The 21,117-nt window shown below is 40.5% G+C and overlaps 1 protein-coding gene across 2 annotated transcripts in view; it reads right to left on the reverse strand.

Moving 5' to 3' along the window:
- Positions 1–3,755: 3,755 nt before the first annotated feature.
- LOC140195096 (potassium voltage-gated channel subfamily B member 2-like) overlaps positions 3,756–21,117 on the reverse strand; it is a 341,942-nt gene continuing 324,580 nt past the window's right edge. The window contains exons 2-3 of one of the 2 annotated variants that reach the window (XM_072252945.1): positions 4,545–5,837; positions 3,756–4,496 (exon numbers count right to left, since the gene is read on the reverse strand). In XM_072252945.1, the coding sequence (XP_072109046.1) occupies positions 3,756–4,496; positions 4,545–5,837 (2,034 nt within the window). Of the gene's footprint in view, positions 5,838–21,117 lie in introns of both variants that reach the window. The other variant, XM_072252849.1, reaches the window with a different exon arrangement.

A 21,117-nucleotide genomic window follows, 5' to 3' on the forward strand; every position in this document is an offset into this window, starting at 1 on the left:
CATAACACTTTGTTTCATCCTGTTCTTGACTGAAAGGCTATTTAATTTATTTTGTTTTCCTCTGCCTCAGCCAACACAAAGTTACCGCTTGGAAGAGGGAGAGGGCAGGGAGCTTTGCAGATTGCAGTTGGTGGAGGTGGTAGTCAAGGATTGGGAATCCTAGGGAAAATGGGAAGAGATGGTTTTGAGTGGCTAAGTAGAAATGGTTGGAGGTACTGATGGTTAAAGACAAAGGAAGTGATGGTGCAGGGTAGTGGTGGAGGTTTACTTGTTGGTTTATTGGTTTGAGGAAAACTCCTGCTTCTCTTGGGCTACAACAATGTTGTCCATTTATTTATATAAGTCAGGATTCAGCCCTTGAGACTACATTGCTCTGGGAGTTATTACCTCTAAGTCTGATTTGCATGACCCACAAATGATTCAGTAATATCTCTCAAGGGATTTATTGTTAAGGAATGGACTGTTGGCAGACTGCCATGATGTGCTTTTGAAGAATTCCCCAGCAGGAAACAAAATCAGGGTTTATCTTTCACAATATGTGGGTTATTTTGCTTTATCTTGAAGCAAGTCCTTACTTAGTATGTTACACATGTATGATGGATCTGATAATATTGCTTCATATATAGAGAAATAATTGTAGAAAATGACAGCATGATTTTCTCCTAGATTAAAGGAATTATTTGCTAAAGTTTACACATGTGATTTTAGTGTTTGAAAGTGCATTTTCATTTTTATTTACTGATCTGCCTTTTTCCTGATTGTACTGTAAGTTTTCCTTTTTAACATTTTCCATTGCTGTCATTAATTTTTGATTAACAACATGTGGTCCTTCTGAAATAGAGGCTAACATTTACCTGCCTTCAGGATAACTTGGGCAGACAAAAAGAGGTTTGTATAAAATCTCAACCATTTCATTCAAAATCTTTCTTCTCTGGGGGAGTCATATGTGAGTCATTAACTTCCCTCTCAGTCACTTTTCCTTTCCTTACCTGTCCTCTGGAACCATTTGTATTTGGAGTACGAAGCTATTTCCATTTAATATTAAGCTATTTTGTCATTAAATTGCATAAAATCCCCTCATTTACAAGATATGCATTTGATTTTCACATATTGCTCACTCCTTTGCAGCAATCTGTTCAGCTCAGCCATTATTAAAATGCTATCAAATGTAAAGATTTATTTTCATTAAAAATATCCTACTGTGTAACTTAATAATAATGAAGCAAAATAATATAATTTACTTGGTGAAGAAACATATTACCTTCATAATTAAGCTATCAAACTACAGATCAAAATCCAGGTTAAAGGCATTCCATTATGGTCCCAATACATACTGATATGTACAGAAAACAATTTATGTGTACAATGCCTGACAGGGATTAGTTTAGTTAACCAGAAAATTGTCTATCTTATCAATGCTATAAATAAAACTGACCAATTAAAACTTACTGAAAGGTTTACTTTCAATAGTTACTTACTAATGAGCTAGAAGCACAGGAATTATTCACAGAACACCACTGAAACAATGACATTAACTAAAGTGCAAATGAAACAGGTGAAATTTTACATATTAGCAGTTAAAGTATGTGTACACCAACAAGTAAACAATCTGTGGGGAAGTTTACTGTGCACATTATGTGTAAAAACAAATAGTAAACCTGTGTATTATGAACAGCTTTACAGCTTTATTACACAAATTGCAGAGAGGAAATGTCTCCCTATAATGAGAATTAATGATCATACACCAGGAATCTCTAGAATAAATTTTCAGATGGCTCCTTTGGAAAATTTCCTAATGTACAGGAGATTGTTTCAATTCTAATCAGTCATCAATTTTCGTGGAAGTGAGAAATATGGATTATGTTTCTAGTATTGGACAAGATTCACACAAACAGACATAACACTAACCTGGGAGTCATTAAAATGTTTAGGAGGGCAACTGAGCATGATTATTGCCCTCAAACCCTTAAAGCCTTTGTTGTAGTCTAGGGCTCTCCAAAATACACAAATATATTATTCAAATAACCCATAAAAATAGAATTCTGACAAGAAAAATACAGTTTATCCATTTGTAATGACTATTTGGCAAGTACCAATATAAGATAAATCAGTGAGAGTTCAATGCTGCACATTTTGATTCCTGGTCACTAAATCCTCCCCATTCTTTCAAAAACAAGGTTTAACAAAAATATAATAAATAACAGATTTGTGCAAATCTTAACTTAATATTTTTATTACAAATAAATATAGCCTAAGGAAAATAGTTTCTGTCCCATTTTTAATGAACATTTACACAATCAGAATAGAATGAAATGGATGTCCTGGAATTTCCTCCAATAAGCACAAAAGGATATCTGTGTCCAAAATGCTCCCAGAGCTCCAACTATCAGGCACCAGGTGAAAATGACCTCAAATTTTGACTGAAACTAAGCTAAAATGCAAATTTCCAAGAGATTCAGCATAGTCAACTGGTCTAATTGATTCATGATTCCATTTGAATCAATGTGGCCTTGTGACAAAAAAAAGAGGAAAGGATATTCCCCTCAAAGTGAGGTTTGAGACTACGTAGTAAGCAGCAGTGATCTTTCTGTCACAGTAATTAAATTGTATTGCAAAAAGTATGAAGTATTTTAACATTTCCTTCCTTGCAGAGGAATAGCCAGAAAATGAGTCACTCTTCAAATTTTTATAAAGGTGAATTAAACCTGGAGCAGTTGGGCATGTCCAAGAATTTAATTCACCACAGATTGCTGTTAATCAGCAAGTTTTTGAAAGATTCATGAAGTCATTGATATGTGCATGTTTTCAAGTCTGGCCATTATGTCATGAATCACCACACCTCTGAACAAATGCAATGGACTGAAACTTGCTTGTTTGGTAAAGGATGAATGAATGAGCAGATTTATAGAGCAGAAAAAAAAATCTGCTTAAAGAACTCAGCGGGTCAAGTGGCAACTGTGGGTGGAAAGGAATTATTGATGACTTAGGTCATTTTGGATCCAGATTCCCACATCTACAGTTTCCTATGCCTTTATAGAGCAGAACTTGTTCAGGGATACCCAAGGATCAATGTATTCTTTAAGGATTACAGTATTTTTGATGTATTGCATTTACAAGCATAAGCCATTTGTTAAAAAATGGGACCTTTTATGCATTTTCATTTACTTGTACCCAGATTGTGTATATATCTGGTGACAAATCAGGAGGAAACTCCAGGCTGATGTAATTGTTGCAACTTTGCAACAAGATTTTATAAACCTCCTCCAGGCAGTGCACTGTGAAGGGAATAAGTGTGCATCAGAATAATTGTTTTCTGCAATTGCTTGATTTCTTGAGTTCTTGGCATATTCCTGACTATTTACAAATAATTATATTTTACAGGCTCTAAGCACCTCTGTTTCACATCAGTTCCTAATGCATGCATGTACATCCTGCCCTTCCTTTGTGCAAATCCTAACATATTCTAGTGTAATGAATCTGTGGTAGCATAAAATGATTCTAGTCTTACTAGAGAAAAGTTGAAAACATCTCCAAACTTTACAATACATGGGCTCCACTTGGAAGCCTTATTTTTTAATGTTATTCTCCAATTCCTTGTCTGCAGAGATGCAGTCTCTCACAGTTTGAGTCAGACAGCAGCTGGATTAAAAGATTCACCATGCCATGCAAAAATACTGTAGGCATAAATTATGCCATTTCATTTTCTTATTAGAATTCTAAAGAATCAGAAAAAATTATTATTACTTTTTCCTTAGTCACATGCTGGTTTCACAAGAGGGTGAATAACCTCCTTCCCCAGGTTTAACATGAATTTCTGGTGTAAACATATGATTTTCCATCTTGTACCCAGCTTCAAAACTGTCCATTTTGCTATCTCCTGCTGCACTAGATGTGCAGTTTTTACCAGAGTGTTTTGGAGAAACAGCACCCGTTACAGACACATCTTCAATGTGGTTTCCATTGTGGCTATGCTTATCATGACTTTCAGAACAGCAGTTCTGCCTGGATTCCTGCTGGCTATTGAGCTGTGTCTTTACTTCCACCAGCAACTCTTCATCCTCACCACTGTCTATGTCAATGCAACTCTTTCTCCCTCTTGTTTGGAAAGCAAATAGTTTTTGTTTAGCCAATAGTTGTGGTGATCCTTTACTGGAAATCTGGTGGAAAGCTGGTACGTCAGTAATCACAGTGGGACTCTCACTCTGAGTTGAGCTTTCCTCCAGCAGGATGCCGCTGGTATGTTTAGGTGTAGATAATGATACATCTGTCACTATCACAGGCAGTGGTCTGCTAGTACTTGGTGGTGTTTGAGGAGTACCACTTTTATTTTCCATAAAATTTACCTTAAGTGATCTAGATTTCAAAGGGTTCTTGCCCTTTATTGAGCTCTTTGGACTTTCCACTGTGCTGTTTAAATTGGAGGACACTGGCTGCCCAAAGTAGAAACCTTTATTGACTTCACCAGAACTATCTTTGAACATAATGTTATCTCCAGTCTGATACTCATTGAGAGGACCAGTGCCAGCGATCCATCTCCGATGAGCTTGATCAGCCATTTTTGAAGGGTGTGGAAACCTATCAGATTCAGTAAAGTCAGCGGTACAACTAGCAAAGCTGTCAATACTAGATATGCTCCTCATGTCCAGTATTGGTTCTATGGGAGCAGATAGCAATGGGTCAGTTGAGCGAGGAATCACATCCATTTCAAGTTCTTCTTCATGAACAGGAGATTTAATAGATACTTCTGGCTTGTCACTATTAAGATTTGGCTGAGATTGTGCCTTTGTCATTTGATTGTACATTTCTTCCAGCTTCTGAGCATTTAGATGCTGTGGGCTGGGGGAGGGGTTATTTAACTGCTTGCTTGAGTAATGCTGGCCTAGTTCCTGATACTTAGACTCCAAAGACTTATTGAAGTTTGTTTCAGAAATCGCCCATTTCCAGTTACTTGGTGAAAGGTGATTGTCTGTGTGTTTTTCATGTTTAATCATATTATCAGCCCCTTTGTCAACTACAACATCCATTAGTTCCATACTGCGAGCAAATGCATCTTTCAAGTTCATGGAAACAATACTCCCATTTCTTTTGGCTCTTTCAAGGGCTTCTCTTCTCTTAATTGCTTTCTCTTGTCTTTTTTGCTCTTTGTAAAACTCTGAGAAGTTGTTTACAATGATCGGTATAGGCAGAGCTATCACCAACACTCCCGCAATGCAGCAAAGTCCTCCAACTATTTTGCCTAATAGTGTTTTGGGATAGATGTCTCCATATCCCACTGTTGTCATAGTGATAGTTGCCCACCAGAAAGATGCAGGAATACTTGTAAATTTGGTTGCATCTTCATCCTTTTCAGCAAAAAATACCAAGCTTGAAAATATCATAATGCCCATAGCCAAAAACAATATCAGCAAACCTAATTCATTATAGCTTCGCCTGAGAGTAAAGCCGAGTGACTGGAGTCCCGTTGAATGTCGGGCTAGTTTAAGAATTCTCAATATCCTCATGATACGGAATATTTGAACAACTCGCCTAACATTTTGGAATTGGAGCACGCTCTTGTTTGACTCTGTGAGAAAAATTGTAATATAATATGGCAGGACGGCCAGAAGATCAATTACATTCAATGGGCCTTTAAAAAATTTCCACTTATTTGGCGAGGATAAGAAACGTAAAAGGTACTCCATTGTGAACCATGCGATGCATACTGCTTCAACGTGGGCAAGTTGTGGGTTGTCGTTGGCTTGTCCAAACTCATCCATGTCCTGAAGTTCAGGAAGTGTGTTGAGAGACAAGGCAATTGTTGACAACACAATGAACAAGATGGAAACGATGGCCAAAATCTGCAAGATACAACAGAACATAAAGAATTATTCAGAAAATTTCACATCATTTATTTGAAAGCTAGATTGGCTTTAAGTGACCTCATGGGTTTCCTCCAGGTGCTCTGGTTTCCTCCCACATTCCAAAAATGTACGGGTTAGTCGATAAATTGGTCATATGCATGTAATTGGGTGGCATGTGCTCGCTGGGCCAGAAGGACCTGTTACCGACCTGTACCTAAAATAAAATAAAATTACCATCAGGATGCGCTGCTGGTTTTGCAGCATTATGCATGGAAGCTTCTAGTAGCTGGAGAGTTGGAGAGAGAGAGAACTTGGTTTTCCAACAACCGAAAAACATTAGTTTTAACATTTTGGCTTTAAATTTTGACATTGACAAGAGTGACAGTGTGTTATTTATTAATATGTAACAGAGTGAACTTAGAAATTAAATGTCTCAGCTTCACAGCGCATATTGTGAATGCACGATTCAAAATTTAAGATTGTTTAATGTCATTTCCAGTACACAAGTGTAAAGGAGAATGAAATAATAGTTACTTTAGATCCAATACAGCACAAAACCACAATAAGATAAAGAACACAACAATAAAAAAAACAGAATAAACATAAATAGATAAGATTGCTTACATAATACAGTAAATTGATTATACGTCCATAAAGCGATGCTAGGCACAGGAGTGTCTGCACACAAGATGACCAACAGGAGATGATGAAGTAGTGGTAGTTGGGGGTGCGATGGGGTGGGTTAGTGGGTGGAGGTGTTGATCAGCCTGAGTACTTGGGGAAAGTAACTGTTTTTGAGTCTGGTGGTCCCGCGGTGGATGCTACGTAGCTTCCCCCGTGATGGGAATGGGACGAACAGTTCATGAGCAAGTTGGGTGGGATCCTTTATGATGTTACTGGTTCTTTATCAGCATATTTCTGTATATATGTCCTTGATGGGAGATAGGGTGGTGCTGGTGAGGCATTGGGCAGTTTTGACGACCCATTGTAGAGCCTTCCCTCCACCGTGGTGTTTTTGTACCATGCAGAGATGCAGCTTGTAAGGATGCTCTCTACTCTGCATCTGTAGAGTGATCTGAGCATTCTCCAGCTCTCTTTGGCCTCCTCAGAAAGTAGAGGAGTTGTTGAGCTTTCCTTATTGTGTTCTAGTAGCATGAGAGGTTGTGTAAGTTTCCACTGCTGTGTCTGTGATGTAAAGAGGATTGTGAGTGGTATGGGATCTCCTGAAGTTGATAACCATCTCCTTTGTCTTACTGATATTGGAATAAGTTGTTTGCCTGGCACCAGGCCTTGAGCTCTTCCATCTCTTTTCTGTAGCCCATCTCATCATTGTGCCCAACACTGTCATGTCATCAGCAAACTTGACAATATCATTACTTGAGTGTTTGGCCATGCAGTCATGTGTGAACAATGTACACAGCACACAGCCCTGGGGGTCACCCCTGCTGATGTTGATGGGAAAGGAGGAGTTGTGCGTTCCGACTATCTGAGGTTTGTTGGTTAGGAAGTCCAACACCCAGTTGCGCAGTGGTGCATTTAGACAAAGGGGAAGGAGTTTGTCCACCAAGGTCTGTGAGACAATAATGTTGAATGCCAAAATGAAATCCAGAAACAACATTCTGACATTCTTATCCTTGTTTGCTAGGCGTGTCAGGGCCAAGTGCAAGACAAATGATATGGCATTTGTCGTAGAGCGGTTCTGTCGGTAAGCATATTGGTGATTGTCCAAAGTGACAGGAGTAGAAGTTCGATATGTCCCATTACCAGCCATTCAAAGTACTTCATGATGCTTGGCATCATGCTACTGGGTGGTAGTTGTTTAGTTCTGAAGGCATAGAGTTCTTTGGTACAGGAATAATGGTGACTGATTTGAAGCATGAGGGGACAGCAGCATGGAAGAGTGAAGATGGCTGTGAAGATGTCAGTAAGCTGGTGTGCACACTCCCTGAGTACTCAGCCTGGGATGTTGTCTGACCTGACTGCCTTACATGGGTTGACTCTGTACAGAGAGTCAAAAAATTAATGAATAAGGCTGCATTACTGAATAGGCTCTACTAGTGAATGGAATACCCAAAGGGACACCCCTGAAAGGAATGATGAGAAGTGCCTACAATAATATCTCACAGTATTTTTCAGCACTGCTACATTCGATACTTCAACAGCACTACACTGGAAAAAATAATAATCAAAAGAATACAATTGCCTTATTTTGATTCTTATGAAAATAAAATCATGTATCTTAAGTGACATTAGTTAATGGAGAACATGATGATGGATGACAGCTGCAGTGAAGCAAATAGGGTGCGTGTTTCATTTGCATACTGCATAAGTAAAAGTTGAAGTGTCATGTACAATGCATAAACACATTCATATTGTGTACATTGATATTAAGGCTTCCATTGTTTTCAAAATTAAAAAAATGACTTCAATTTTCACACAGTACTCCATGTAATGGCTAGACACTAATGAGATACATCAATACCATCAATGTCATTAAATAAAATTTCACTGGGATTATTCAAATAATTATTTTGTGATTAACAATAAAAATATCAATGCCATTATGAAAAATGAGAGAATACATTCAATTAGGTGACAAATTTCCCACAAAATAAACTATTTAATGAAGTTCAGTGTGAAATGGACCCCAGTTATGCCTGTTGTATTGAGCATTACCTGTGCTCTTACTGCTCCAAATGGTGTCCACAAAGCATGCTCATATTTGTAGCGCACCCACTAAACCTCTGCTGGAAGAACATAGGACAAGGCAGATTGCCACATCCATCAGGTGCAACACTGACTTGTCACCAGGCCTGGTATAAAAATTTCAGACCACAAGCTCTTCAAATCTCATATGTTTAGCAACGGAGCTTTCTAGAGATGTTTCAAGCAACAGATATTTACAAATATGGGTTCTATACGTAGAAGGAACTTTTTAAATGAGTTCCTACTTCAGCTGTCCATGAATGCTGCATCTAACCTGTTGCCAGTAACCACAGCCCCAATTCCCCATATACTCCAGTCCTATACCTGAGTATCTCAGAGTCCACTTGGTCACACAATGTAAAGCTAAAATGCATATTACTCTAATACAATGGCTATTCACGTAGGTATAGTGTGGGTTGTGGAAAGCGACTGATTTTTAGAGAAGGAGAATTATAGAGCCTCTACTTTCTTAGAAGTTTGCGCATATTTGGCGTGTCATCTAAAACCTTGACAAATATCCATAGATGCAGAGTGGTGAGTATCCTGACTGGTTGCATCATAGCCTGGTATGGAAACACCGTTGTCCAGAAATGGAAAAGCCAACATACAGTGGTGGATACAGCCCAGTCCATCACAGGAAATTCCCTCCCCATCATTTGAGCACATCTACAAGGAAAGAAAGCAGCATCCATCATCAAGGACCTCCACCATCCAGGACATTCTCTATTCTTGCTGCTGCCATTGGGAAGAAGGTACTGCAGCTTTAGGTCCCACATCACATATCTTTATTTTGTATGCCATAGTCCCATGGAGACATTAGTTTGTGTAGAGAGAGAGAGAGTTTTAAAAAAGCAATCGGGGCAGTCAGCACATTTTGCGTTACAGTTTCTGAGGAAACATTTGATTGTGCATAATTAGGCACTTGGCAAGGATAAACACAAAGAAGTTAGGGTGAAGTGTTGCGGCCTTTGTGGGAGTGGCCATTATGTGAGCGGGCCAGTACTGGAGTGTGGAGTTGAGGCTTTGGCTCATCAAGGCTTCAGCAATAAGAGGCATAGACCATGGTTAAAGTTTTTTTTTCAGTATTTATTCTTTCATTTTATTACACATTTAGAGCAGAGGGGAAGCCAGATGAAATAATCTTCTTGCAGGATGTCGGAAGACAAGGAGACCTCCAGTGTCCCTGATGACTACACCTGCAAAAAGGTGCATCCAGCTGGAGTTTCTAACAGACCACGTTAAGGAGTTGGAGCTGGAACTATATGAACTCTGGATCACTTGGGAGGCTGAGGGATGACAGGCAGAATATACAGGGAGGTAGTTATGCCCAAGATGTAGACATGGGTAACTGGGTGACCATCAGCATGGGGAAATGGGGTAGGCAGCCAGTGCAGAGTACCCCTGTGGCCATTCCCCCAATAACAGGTACTCTGCTTTGGATACTGTTTGGGGGGGTGGGGGTGGGGGGTGGACCTAGCATAGGAAAGCCACGGTGGTCAGGTCCCTGGCAGGCTCAGGCTCAGGCTCATAAGGGAAGGGGGGGGTGCAAGAGCTGGACTGGTAAGAATTGGTTAGGGTAACAGAAAGGAGCTTCTGTGGAGGAGAACGAGATTTCCGGATGGTATGTTGCCTCCTGGGTATCAGGGTCAGGGACATCTTGGATAGGTCCCCAGCATACTTAAGTGGGAGGGTGAGCAGCCAGAGGTTGTGGTCCACGTCAGTAACAATTACATGGGTAGGATGGGTGATGAGGTCCTGTAAAGTGAGTTCAGGAAGTTAGGTGCTAAATTAAAGGACAGGACTTCCAGAATTGTGATCTCAGGATTGCGATGCATGCCACGTGCTAATAAGGACAGAAATTGGAAGATCATACACTTTAACATGTGGCCAAGGAGTTGGTGCAGGATTTTTTGAATTATTGGGTTTCTTCCAGGGAAGGTGGGACCTGTACAGAAGGGACAGTTTGCACCTGAACTGGAGGGGGCTAATATCCCAGCAGGAAGGTTTGTCAATGCTGCCCTGGGGGGTGTTCGGTGGCTTAAATTAAGAGTTGCAGGGGGATTGGAACCAGAGTGTCAGAACAGAAAATTGAGTAGTTGTGAAGAAAGGTGTTGTTAAGCCTACATACAAAGTTAGGAGTCAAAAAGTTGAGCATGGTGGGACTAATGTTCTGAGATGTGTTTATTTCAATGCAAGGAGTATTGTAGGAAAGGTGGATAGATCAGCACATGGAATTATGACATTATAGCCATTAGTGAGAGTTGGTTGCAGAAAGAGCAGGACTGGAGCTCAATGTTCCATCGCCAGAGGCTCAGCAATCTCCTCCCTCACCTCCCACTGTAGCCTGAAGTACATCTCATCGAGTCCTGGAGACTTATGATGCTTTTCAATATATGACCTTTGACATATATTGAACAGATTAAAATTCATGCAAAAACAGAAATAATATGTATTAAAAAAGTGAGGTAGTGTTCACGGGTTCAATGTCCATTTAGGAATTGGTGGCAAAGGGGAAGAAGCTGTTCCTGAATCGCTGAGTGTGTGTCTTCAGGTTTCTGCACCTCCTACCTGATGGTATCAGTGAGAAAAGGGCATGCCCTGGGTGCTGGAGGTCCTTAATAATGGACACTGCCTTTCTGAGACACTGCTCCTTGAAGGTGTCCTGGCTACTTTGTAGGCTAGGACCCAAAATGGAGCTGACTAAATTTACAACCTTCTGCAGCTTCTTTCGATCCTGTACAGTAGCCCCTCCGTACCAGACAGTGATGCTGCCGGTCAGAATGCTCTCCACGGTACATCTATAGAAGTTTATGAGTGTTTTTGTTGACATATCAAATCTCTTCAAACTTCTATAGTCGCTGTCTTGCCTTCTTTATAGCTGCATCGATATGTTGGGACCAGGTTAGGTCCTCAGATATCTTGACACCCAGGAACTTGAAACTGCTCACCCTCTCCACTTCTGATCCCTCTATGAGGATCGGTATGTGTTCCTTCGTCTTACCCTTCCTGAAGTCTACAATCAGCTCTTTCATCTTATTGATGTTGAGTTCAAGATTGTTGCTGTGACACTACTCCACTAGTTGGCATATCTCACTCCTGTACACCCTCTCATTTCCATCTGAGATTCTACCAACAATGGTTGTATCATCCACAAATTTACAGATGGTATTTGAGCTATGCCCAGCCACACAGTCATGGGTATAGAGAGAGTAGAGCAGTGGGCTAAACACACACCCCTAAGTTGCATCAGTGTTGATCGTCAGCAAGGAGGAGATATTATCACCAATCCGCACAAATTGTGGTCTTCCAGTTAGGAAGTTGAGGATCCAATTGCAGAGGGAGGTACAGAGGCCCAGGTTCTGTAACTTCCAGATCAGGATTGTGGGAATGATCGTCTTAAATGCTGAGCTACGGTCAGTGAACAGGATCCTGACATAGATGTTTGTTTTGTTCAGGTGGTCTAAAGCCATGTGAAGAGCCATTGAGATTGCATCTGCTGTTGACCTATTGTGGCGATAGGCAAATTGCAATGGATCCAGGTCCTTGCAGGAGTTCAGTCTAGTCACTATCAACCTCTCAAAGCATTTTATCACCGTAGGTGACTGTGCCTTTTCCTAGAGATGCTGCCTGACCTGCTGAGTTCACTAGCAACCTTGATGTGTGTGGGATGTGAGTGCTACCGGGTGATAGTCATTAAGGCAGCTCACGTTATTCTTCTTAGGCACTGGTATAATTGCTGCCTTTTTGAAGCAAGTGGGAACTTCCACCCGTAACAGTGAGAGGTTGAAAATACCCTTGAATACTCCCGACAGTTGGTTGGCACAGGTTTTCAGTGCCTTACCAGGTACTCCGTCGAGACCTTCCACCTTGAAAGGGTTCACCTTCTTTAAAGGCAGCCTAACATTGGCCTCTGAGACAGAGATCACAGGGTCACCAGGTGCAGCAGGGATCTTCACAGCTGTAGTTGTGTTCTCCCCTTCAAAGAGGCATAGAAAGCGTTGACCTCATCTGGTAGCGAAGCATCGCTGCCATTCATACTATTGGGTTTCACTTTGTAGGAGGTAATGTCTTGCAAACTCTGCTGGAGTTGTCGTACATCCGATGTTGCCTCTAACTTCGTTTGAAGTTGTCTCTTCACCCTTGAAATAGCCCTCCGCAAGTCATACCTAGTTTTCTGGTACAGACCTGGTTTGCCAGCCTTGAATGCCACAGATCTAGCCTTCAGCAGGCGATGTACCTCCTGGTTCATCCACAGCTTTTGGTTTGGGAATGTACAGCAAGTCTTTGTAGGCACACGCTCATTCACACAAGTTTTAATGAAGATGGCAACAACTGCTGCATTCTCATCCAGATTCGAAGATGAATCCCTGAATATCGTCCAGTCCACCGATTCAAAGCAGCCCTGTAAGCACTCCTGTGCTTCCCTTGTCCATACCTTCTTGGTCCTCACTACTGGTGCTTCAGTCTTCAGTCTCTGCCTATACTCAGGGAGTAGAAGTACAGTCAGGTGATCAGACTTCTGGAAGGCATGGAATAGCATAGTAGGCATTCTTTATAGTGGTGTAGCAATGGTCCAGTGTGTCGTTGCCTCTGTCATTGCAAGTAGTCTGTTGATGGTAATTGCTTAGTAATTTTTTCAGACTGGCCTGGCTAAAATCTCCCAAGGCGATGTTGAAGGCGTTTGGGTGCGCTGTTTCGTGCATGCTGATACCATTGCTCAGAACACCTAAAGCCTGACTGACATTGGCCTGAGGTGGAATGTATACTGCTACAAAATGTCACAAAAATCTCCCATGGTAGGTAAAATGGACAGTACTTAACTACGAGATTTCCAGGTCTGGTGAGCAGAATTGGGACAGCACTGATATATTTGTGCACCAAGAGGAGTTGATCATGAGGCATACTCCTTCACCTCTGCTTTTGTGAGACAATAGATCTATCCTGACGGTGTATAGTAAATCCATCCATTTGAATCGCTGCAAATTGTGCAAAGTTTGCTGTTCAGTGCCAGACTCCATCCATCTCCTTGATACCAAATGCAGTCTTTCTGAGGGCTTTTCCAATGTATCAATTATCTTCCTGTACATTCCCGTAAAAAGCTTCTTCTACAGCCTTTCTTGTCTGTGTTACCTGCGTTAGTGTGTGATATTACTGTCCAGCAAGCTTGTGCTCTTGTGCTCTTCCTGCTTTCCACTTTCTCTTAAATACACCTCATTACAGATTTCAGCTTTAATCCCTCTTCTAAGTCAGAGCAGGGTGGTGGGGTGGAGATATGTCTCTACCAAAGGAGGTGTAAGGTACTCCTTCCCTCAGCTAGTTGCTGGTCACCCTTGGGCAAGGTATAGCACCTGCTTAGCCTTCCCCCCACAACCCACCCCTCCGCCGCCCCGATCAGGATCACATGAAGCCAAGGGAGCAGGTGATGGATGGTCATATGAGCAGCTGGTACATATCACAAGTCCTGGTTATGTAACCACTGGCGCCAGGTAGACAATCTCTGAAGAGTATTGATAATGGTTGGGGTTACTCGTCTTGTAAAGACACTACCCAGAAGAAGGCAATGACAAACCACTTCTGTAGAAAAGTTGCCCAGAACAATCATGGTCATGGAAAAACCCTGATCGCCTACTTCATATGACATGGAACATAATGATGATGACAAAGTCACAGCTCTTACATAATTGATGATCAAACACAAAAGTGTAAGGCTGTGGTGAGGGTGAGCAGATTAGATTGTGAAGAAGGATTCAATTATTTCATCCCTGCACTGTCCTCAACTATGACAGGTATGACAATGGTCACATGACCTTCACAATGAAGATATAGATGAAAATATAACTGCAAAATCTGCAATTCTGAAACAGAAACAGAAAATGCTAGGATACCCAGCAGGTTAGGCAGCAACTATGGAAAGAGAACCAGAGTGAACCTTCACGTACTTCAGCAGAAAGTCTGGTTGACCCCCAATTTAAATACTTTTTAATTGAACTGTATGTCTTCTTAGAAGAAAGAAACAAATGTATGAGTGCCTTTTTCAGGTAATGAGGTTGTCACATTGAATAGAACCATGAGATGTGCTGAGAAGCCTGCAGCAGTACAAAAATGTGGTAAGCTTCTGAGTGAATTATAGAATACCAATAAGTGTGTGAAAGGGTAGAGGGAATTAAACCTGCTATTAGCAGGATATGGAATTTCACCAAACTAGACCATTCATCAGATTTTACAGCATTGCCCCCAGGTTTAGCAAGTTTGACTCTTGAGACCAACATTCTCAACTTCCCATTTCATTTACTTTTTGAGCATCTGCGTTGAGTGCCTCCTGGCTCTCTCCAGACACAGAACATTTCTCTTACTTTCAAGCTGCCACATCAAAACCTGCAGTGCAGTGCTCAAATCGCTGGTACACACTCTTCTCCACATTTCTCAGATCATATTCACATGCAGAACATTTTCCAGGAGGTACTGTAGTGGGGACTTGGAATTGGAGGTGAAATTGGTTTATTGGTATCGCATGTACTGAAATACAGTGAAGAGCTTGTCATGCATATTGTTCATACAGATCAAATCTTACACAGTGCATTGAAGTAGAACAAGGTAAAGCAATAACAATGCAAAATGAAGTGTAACAGCTACAGAGAAAATGCAGTGAGAAATCTTAGAAGGCAGAAAAAACAAATTTAATTTAATCCTGCCAGAAGGATTAACCTTTATTGAATAAATGGAAGTTACCTATGGCCCGTGTAATAGTAAGTATCTTAAAGGATTTAAGGGCAGCACAATAGGGTAGCAGTTAGCGTAACATTATTACAGTGCCAGTGATCTGAGTTTAATTATCCACTATCTGTAGGAAGTTTGTAAGTTCTCCTGTGTCTGCATGGGTTTCCTCCGGGTGCTCTGGTATCATCCTATGCTACAAAGATGTCTGAGTTGGTAGGTTAATTGAGCAGTGTGGGTTCTTTGGGCCAGCCAGACCCATTACCATGCTGTATTACTTAGTAAATAAAATAAACAGAAGCATGGTAAAATAATAATGTAGAAACGCAGAATACAGTGTGACAGCTGCAGAGAAAGCGCAATGCAGGGAAACAATAACGTGCATGGTCATAACGAGCCAAATTGTGAGGTCAACAGTCCAACCGAGTGCACCATGGAACTATTTAATAGTTTTATAACAGCGAGGTAGAAGATGCCCTTGAGTGTCTTTCTTATTATGTACCCTTTCTGAGCCTCATAATTTTGAATGCTTCTATTAGGAGCCCTCTCAGCCTCCTCTGCTCCAAGGAAAACACAGCCACCCTATTCATTCTCTCCTCATAACTGAATCATCCCATTCCAGGCAAATTCCTAGTGATTCGTCTCTGCTCCCTCTTCAGTGCAGTCATATCCATCATAATGTGAGGCAAACAGAGGTGCACACATTACTCTAGCTATGTCCTAATCAATGACACAAAAATGAAACTTTACTGAGACCTCCCGGCATTTACTTTCTATTCCCCTGCTTGGAAGACAAACATCCAGACTGCCCTTTTCACCAGCCTATCTATTTTGCTGCTACTTTTAAGGATATTTAGGCAGGTCCCTTTGTTATCAATACTAGGGACCTACCATTCATGTTTTGTCTCTGACCATATTAGACCTTCAAAAATGTTTCACCTCACACCTAACATATGGAAAGCTTAATTTCTACAAATACTATGACTGAAAATTTTAAATTAAGTAGGTTTACTAATACTTCTCCAAGAAGATTGCTACCATGAAGCTTTATGGTTTGTTATATTGGCACTTTAGATTTGCAATAATAATGCAAAAATGAAATAGGGCAGAAAACGGTAACTCTTCCCTGATTTTAATCCTTCAGGAAAAGAAAACAGAATAAATGGCAGCAATCATTGCTTTGTTTGCCTTTATCTATTCTGGTCTGCAAGTAAAAGAAAGATGGAGTTGCATAGTGCATTGATCAACATCAGGAACAGAAAAAAAAAACACTTTTAAAGGGAAGATCCATCTTAGAATTGTCCTGCCAGTTTGAGAAATTTTTCTCCAATTTAGACGTCATTAGACCTAAATTGTTACTGTTTGTATCTGGGTTTCCACACACAGGATAGGATTTCTTTTGTTGGTTAAAGATATCATTGGAAGTGACGCAAAGATAGGTAAATGGATTTTAGGTATAGATCAGCAAAGATCTAATTGAATAGTGCAACATTCCCAAAGACCTGAGTGGGCTATTCCCATTTCAGTGCCGATCTCGCAGGAATCTTCAATGCACTGCTGAATGGGGATGGATTTGAAAATTATTCTGCTGTTAACATTCAGGACTCCCAAGTTAGGGTATTCCTCATGGGCCAGAGCATCTGACCTTCCAACTGGCAGTTATGGCTAAACTCTTACTAATGGCTTGGCTAGTGGAGTCACTCTCTGAGCTACTGGCCTACTGCTCACCAGTGAAGCTCGTTGGGCTGCTAGGAGTGAGGTATCTCCTGGTCTTGGTCTCAGGAGACAAATTCAGACAGAAGTGAATCGAGACTTATCTGAGACTTTTTCAGGATACCTCCCTGCTGAGTGGTGGCTAAATAAAATGATGGGAAGGAGTGAGGTTTGTCTAGGTCAGATGGATTGTTGCAATGGTGGGGAACAATGCACTATACTTGATTATTTATCTCAACTCCTGAGATGTGTTTCTTTCTTCCATTGAACCATCCATTCTCTTGCCCACAGTCTTTCCAAGTTTATGTAACATATAACCATACAACAATTACAGCACAGAAACAGGCCATCTCAGCCCTCCTAATCCGTGCCAAACGTTTACTCTCACCTAGTCCCACCGACCTGCACCCAGCCCATAACCCTCCATCCCTTTCCTGTCCATATCCCTATCCAATTTTTCTTTAAATGATAATATCGAACTTGCCTCTACCACTTCCATTGGAAGCTCATTCCACACAGCCACCACTCTCTGAGTAAAGAAGTTCCCCCTTGTGTTACCCCTAAACTTTTGCCCTTTAACTCTCATGTCCTCTTGTTTGAATCTCCCCTACTCTCAATGGAAAAAGCCTATCCACGTCAACTCTATCTATCCCCTCATAATTTTAAATACCTCTATCAAGTACCCCCTCAACCTTCTACGTTCCAAAGAATAAAGACCTAATTTGTTCAACCTTTCTCTGTAACTCAGGTGCTGAAACCCAGGTAACATTCTAGTAAATCTTCTCTGTACTCTCTCTATTTTGTTGACATCTTTCCTATAATTCGGTGACCAGAACTGTACACAATACTCCAAATTTGGCCTTACCAATGCCTTGTACAATTTTAACATTACATCCCAACTCCTATACTCTGATTTATAAAGGCCAGCATACCGAAAGCTTTCTTCACCACCCTATCCACATGAGATTCCATCTTCAGGGAACTATGCACCATTTTTTCTAGATCTGTGCCAGTGTTTTATATTGTTCACTCCATTCCTAGGTAAAGTAATAAAGGCATCCGTTAGTCTTGCGAGACCATGGATCTGCGCCTGGAAAGTCTTCACTCTCCAGGGGGCAGGCCTGGGCAAGGTTGTACGGAAGACCAGCAGTTGCCCATGCTGCAAGTCTCCCCTCTCCACGACACCAATGTTGTCCAAGGGAAGGGCATTAGGACCCATACAGCTTGGCACCAGTGTTGTCGCAGAGCAATGTGTGGTTAAGTGCCTTGTTCAAGGACACAACACGTTCCCTCGGCTGGGGCTCCAACTCACGACCTTCAGGTAGCTAGTCCAATGCCTTAACCACTTGGCCACGTGCCCACACATTCCTAGGTACAGAACTTTTAAATGTCAATAATAAATCAAAAGAACATTGACCCAGCCTCTTGTATTTACATCTGATCAGACTGAGAAATTTACATCACACAAACCCACACTCATGAAATCCCTAGCATAATCTGGGGATATTCTGCCTTTCATTGGGAAAATCATGAGCCTCACAGGTCATAAAAAATGACAGCAGAAAGTCCCACAACTCTTTTGATCAGGTGTGCCCATTCAAGTGCACTTGTTCTTGAGAAGGCTAAAACTGATGAAGAATCTAGATTTTAGGGGTTTGCTAAGCATTGATCGTTACTCAGTTAGAAAGCTGTGAATGTGGGCTGGATGTGCTGGCCCAAATTGTGCTGTCTGCTCTTGTTCAATCCACATCTTCTGTGCCTTTGCAGAGCAAGCACTCCTGCACTTTCTGGAAATTTCCCTTCATCACAACAGTCATCTCCAACTGAAATTCTCAGCACCTTCAGACTACTGATATTCAGCCAACAGGCAGAACAAAGAAACAGACACTTTATTGTGCAAATTTGGATGTGATATCAATTCACAAAACTCTGGAATGTTAAATCATTGCACCACCAAATCTCTCATCTAATATGAATCTCTGCTCATCTGAATGGGATAGATGGATTCAGATTTTGAGCCCTTGTGAAGCAAGATTTATGGAAGGATTGTACAAACAGGTTTGTATCTAGGTCATTAGATCATCTTCATAAATATTTGTTGATCAAGATATTTTTGCTTTAGTTCAGTTTATATGTACTGTAGCCTTTCTCTTTGTATCATTTTCAATATTTTTGTCAATATACTGTATCTGCATGTTAATTGCAGTGAAAGTTGATGGCAACATTAACTCTTTGAAGCAAATATATTTTTTGAATGAGTCATAACATTTGCAGAAATAAACCTCAAATCATTAAGTTTAATTGTAATTTAATATTGGGGTGGCATGGTAGCGTAGTGGTTAGCACAACACTTCACAGTACAGGTGACCTGGGTTCAATTCCCACCACTGTGGGTTTCCTCTCACAGTCCAAAGATCCACACCAGTTGGTAGGTTAATTGGTCATTGTTAATTGTCCCGTGATTAGGCCAGGGTTAAATTGGGGGAATTGCTGGGCGAAGTGGCTTGAAGGGCCTACTCCAAAGTGTATCTCAATAATTAATTTATTAAATTCTGCAATTGTTTAATTAATTAAGCAAATTATTTGAACTTAAACTGTTTACAATTAAACTTAAATGTAAGACTAAATTGTAATTTCTCACTCACTCTTTAAATAATGGGTTGTGTAAATTAATTGGGTAAAGCCATTATCTTTCCAATGCTAAACCATACAGCTTGGGAAATTCTGAATCAGCTCAGTTGTTCTCAGTAGTCTTGGGCAATGTAAAGTCAGTCAGGGTGACCATACCTGAATCTGATGACCAATATGCATGCATGGGCTGACAGTAGCATTATTTTTTGTCATGATATCTCTGCATTGCTCAGTCTTCCCACATTTACAGTGAGAGGCAAAAATAAAAAGGAGCTCCACAGCAAATGGATTTTCATTTGGGCATAGAATAGACGCAATTCTGGTTTACAAGTGCTAGTCATGCACACTTCAATACAGAGTCAAATATCAGTAGCTGATTTCACAATGCTAATACAAAGCAGCATATTTTGAATGGCAGCTTTTGAGTTTCTGGATTTAATTACACATCTGTATATGTTATGAAGTTGCTGTAGTATTTGTACATATGCAAATTGTGCTGTGCTCCAGCCGCCTTGCTATCACTTCAACAGAAGATTTATGGTCAAGTATTGAAAGTTAAACTTCTGCTGAAAATTATTGTGAGTTAATCAACCATGACATGCTAAGAAAAATTAAATTTACTTCCTTTTGTGGAGATTTATTCAAGGACAGCATCTGTCATCTGATCCAGAGATCAAAATGGAATAGAAAACAAAAAAAAAATCTGTATGCTTTAAGTTATTTCTTTCTCTCCACTACAAATGCTTCACTCAGAGTAAGGGAGTGTATTTGGTTACTACCTACGTCTGAGGTCTCAACTATAAGCTCAAGTGGGTTTTCTTTGCCATAATTGTGACATCTTATGCTTCAATGCCTCAGAGCTGATCTTCTGCAAGTGTGAAACTGAGGTTTTAGCTGGATGTTTGTGCCACTCTTCATTTGAAACCTGTCAATCATCTGTGTCCATTTCTTCATTGGAAGGCATATTGGGGTGGTGGTGAATGTTCCCTCTAATTTGTAATGACCAGTGTGTACAAAAATCTTGTGCTGTGCATTTTTTGCCCAGAGACAATAACGTGTGCACACTGAATTTTAAGTGGAAGTAAACCTGAAGCTATTCTAAGGATAATAAACTACCAAGTCCAGTTTGTTGTTCATTGTTTAAAAACATAAAATAATACTCAATGAGTCTTAATTCTCATACTCTACGCAATAGCAGATAATAATATCAATCTTTTCACATGTTATTAAAGTTGTTTGAAATGGTCAAACAAAACTTATAAACTACAAAGCTAGTTGACAAAATATCCAGACAGGTATTTTATTTGGAAATCATTGCATACAGCACAGATTTTGTAGCTTAATTACACAAGAGTCATAAAGTTAAAGAAGATAATGAACATATTTAAATTGCTTAGTCGTTTTTTTCTCCCTCCTCTTTGGCATTTACCCACTCTTTGTAAACTGTCAAGGCTAATAAATCCTCCTTCCAACAGATAACTTTGAATTCTCATCAGCATATCCAAATGACACT

The sequence above is a fragment of the Mobula birostris genome, chromosome 1 (assembly GCF_030028105.1).
Source record: "Mobula birostris isolate sMobBir1 chromosome 1, sMobBir1.hap1, whole genome shotgun sequence".
Lineage (NCBI taxonomy): Eukaryota > Metazoa > Chordata > Chondrichthyes > Myliobatiformes > Myliobatidae > Mobula > Mobula birostris.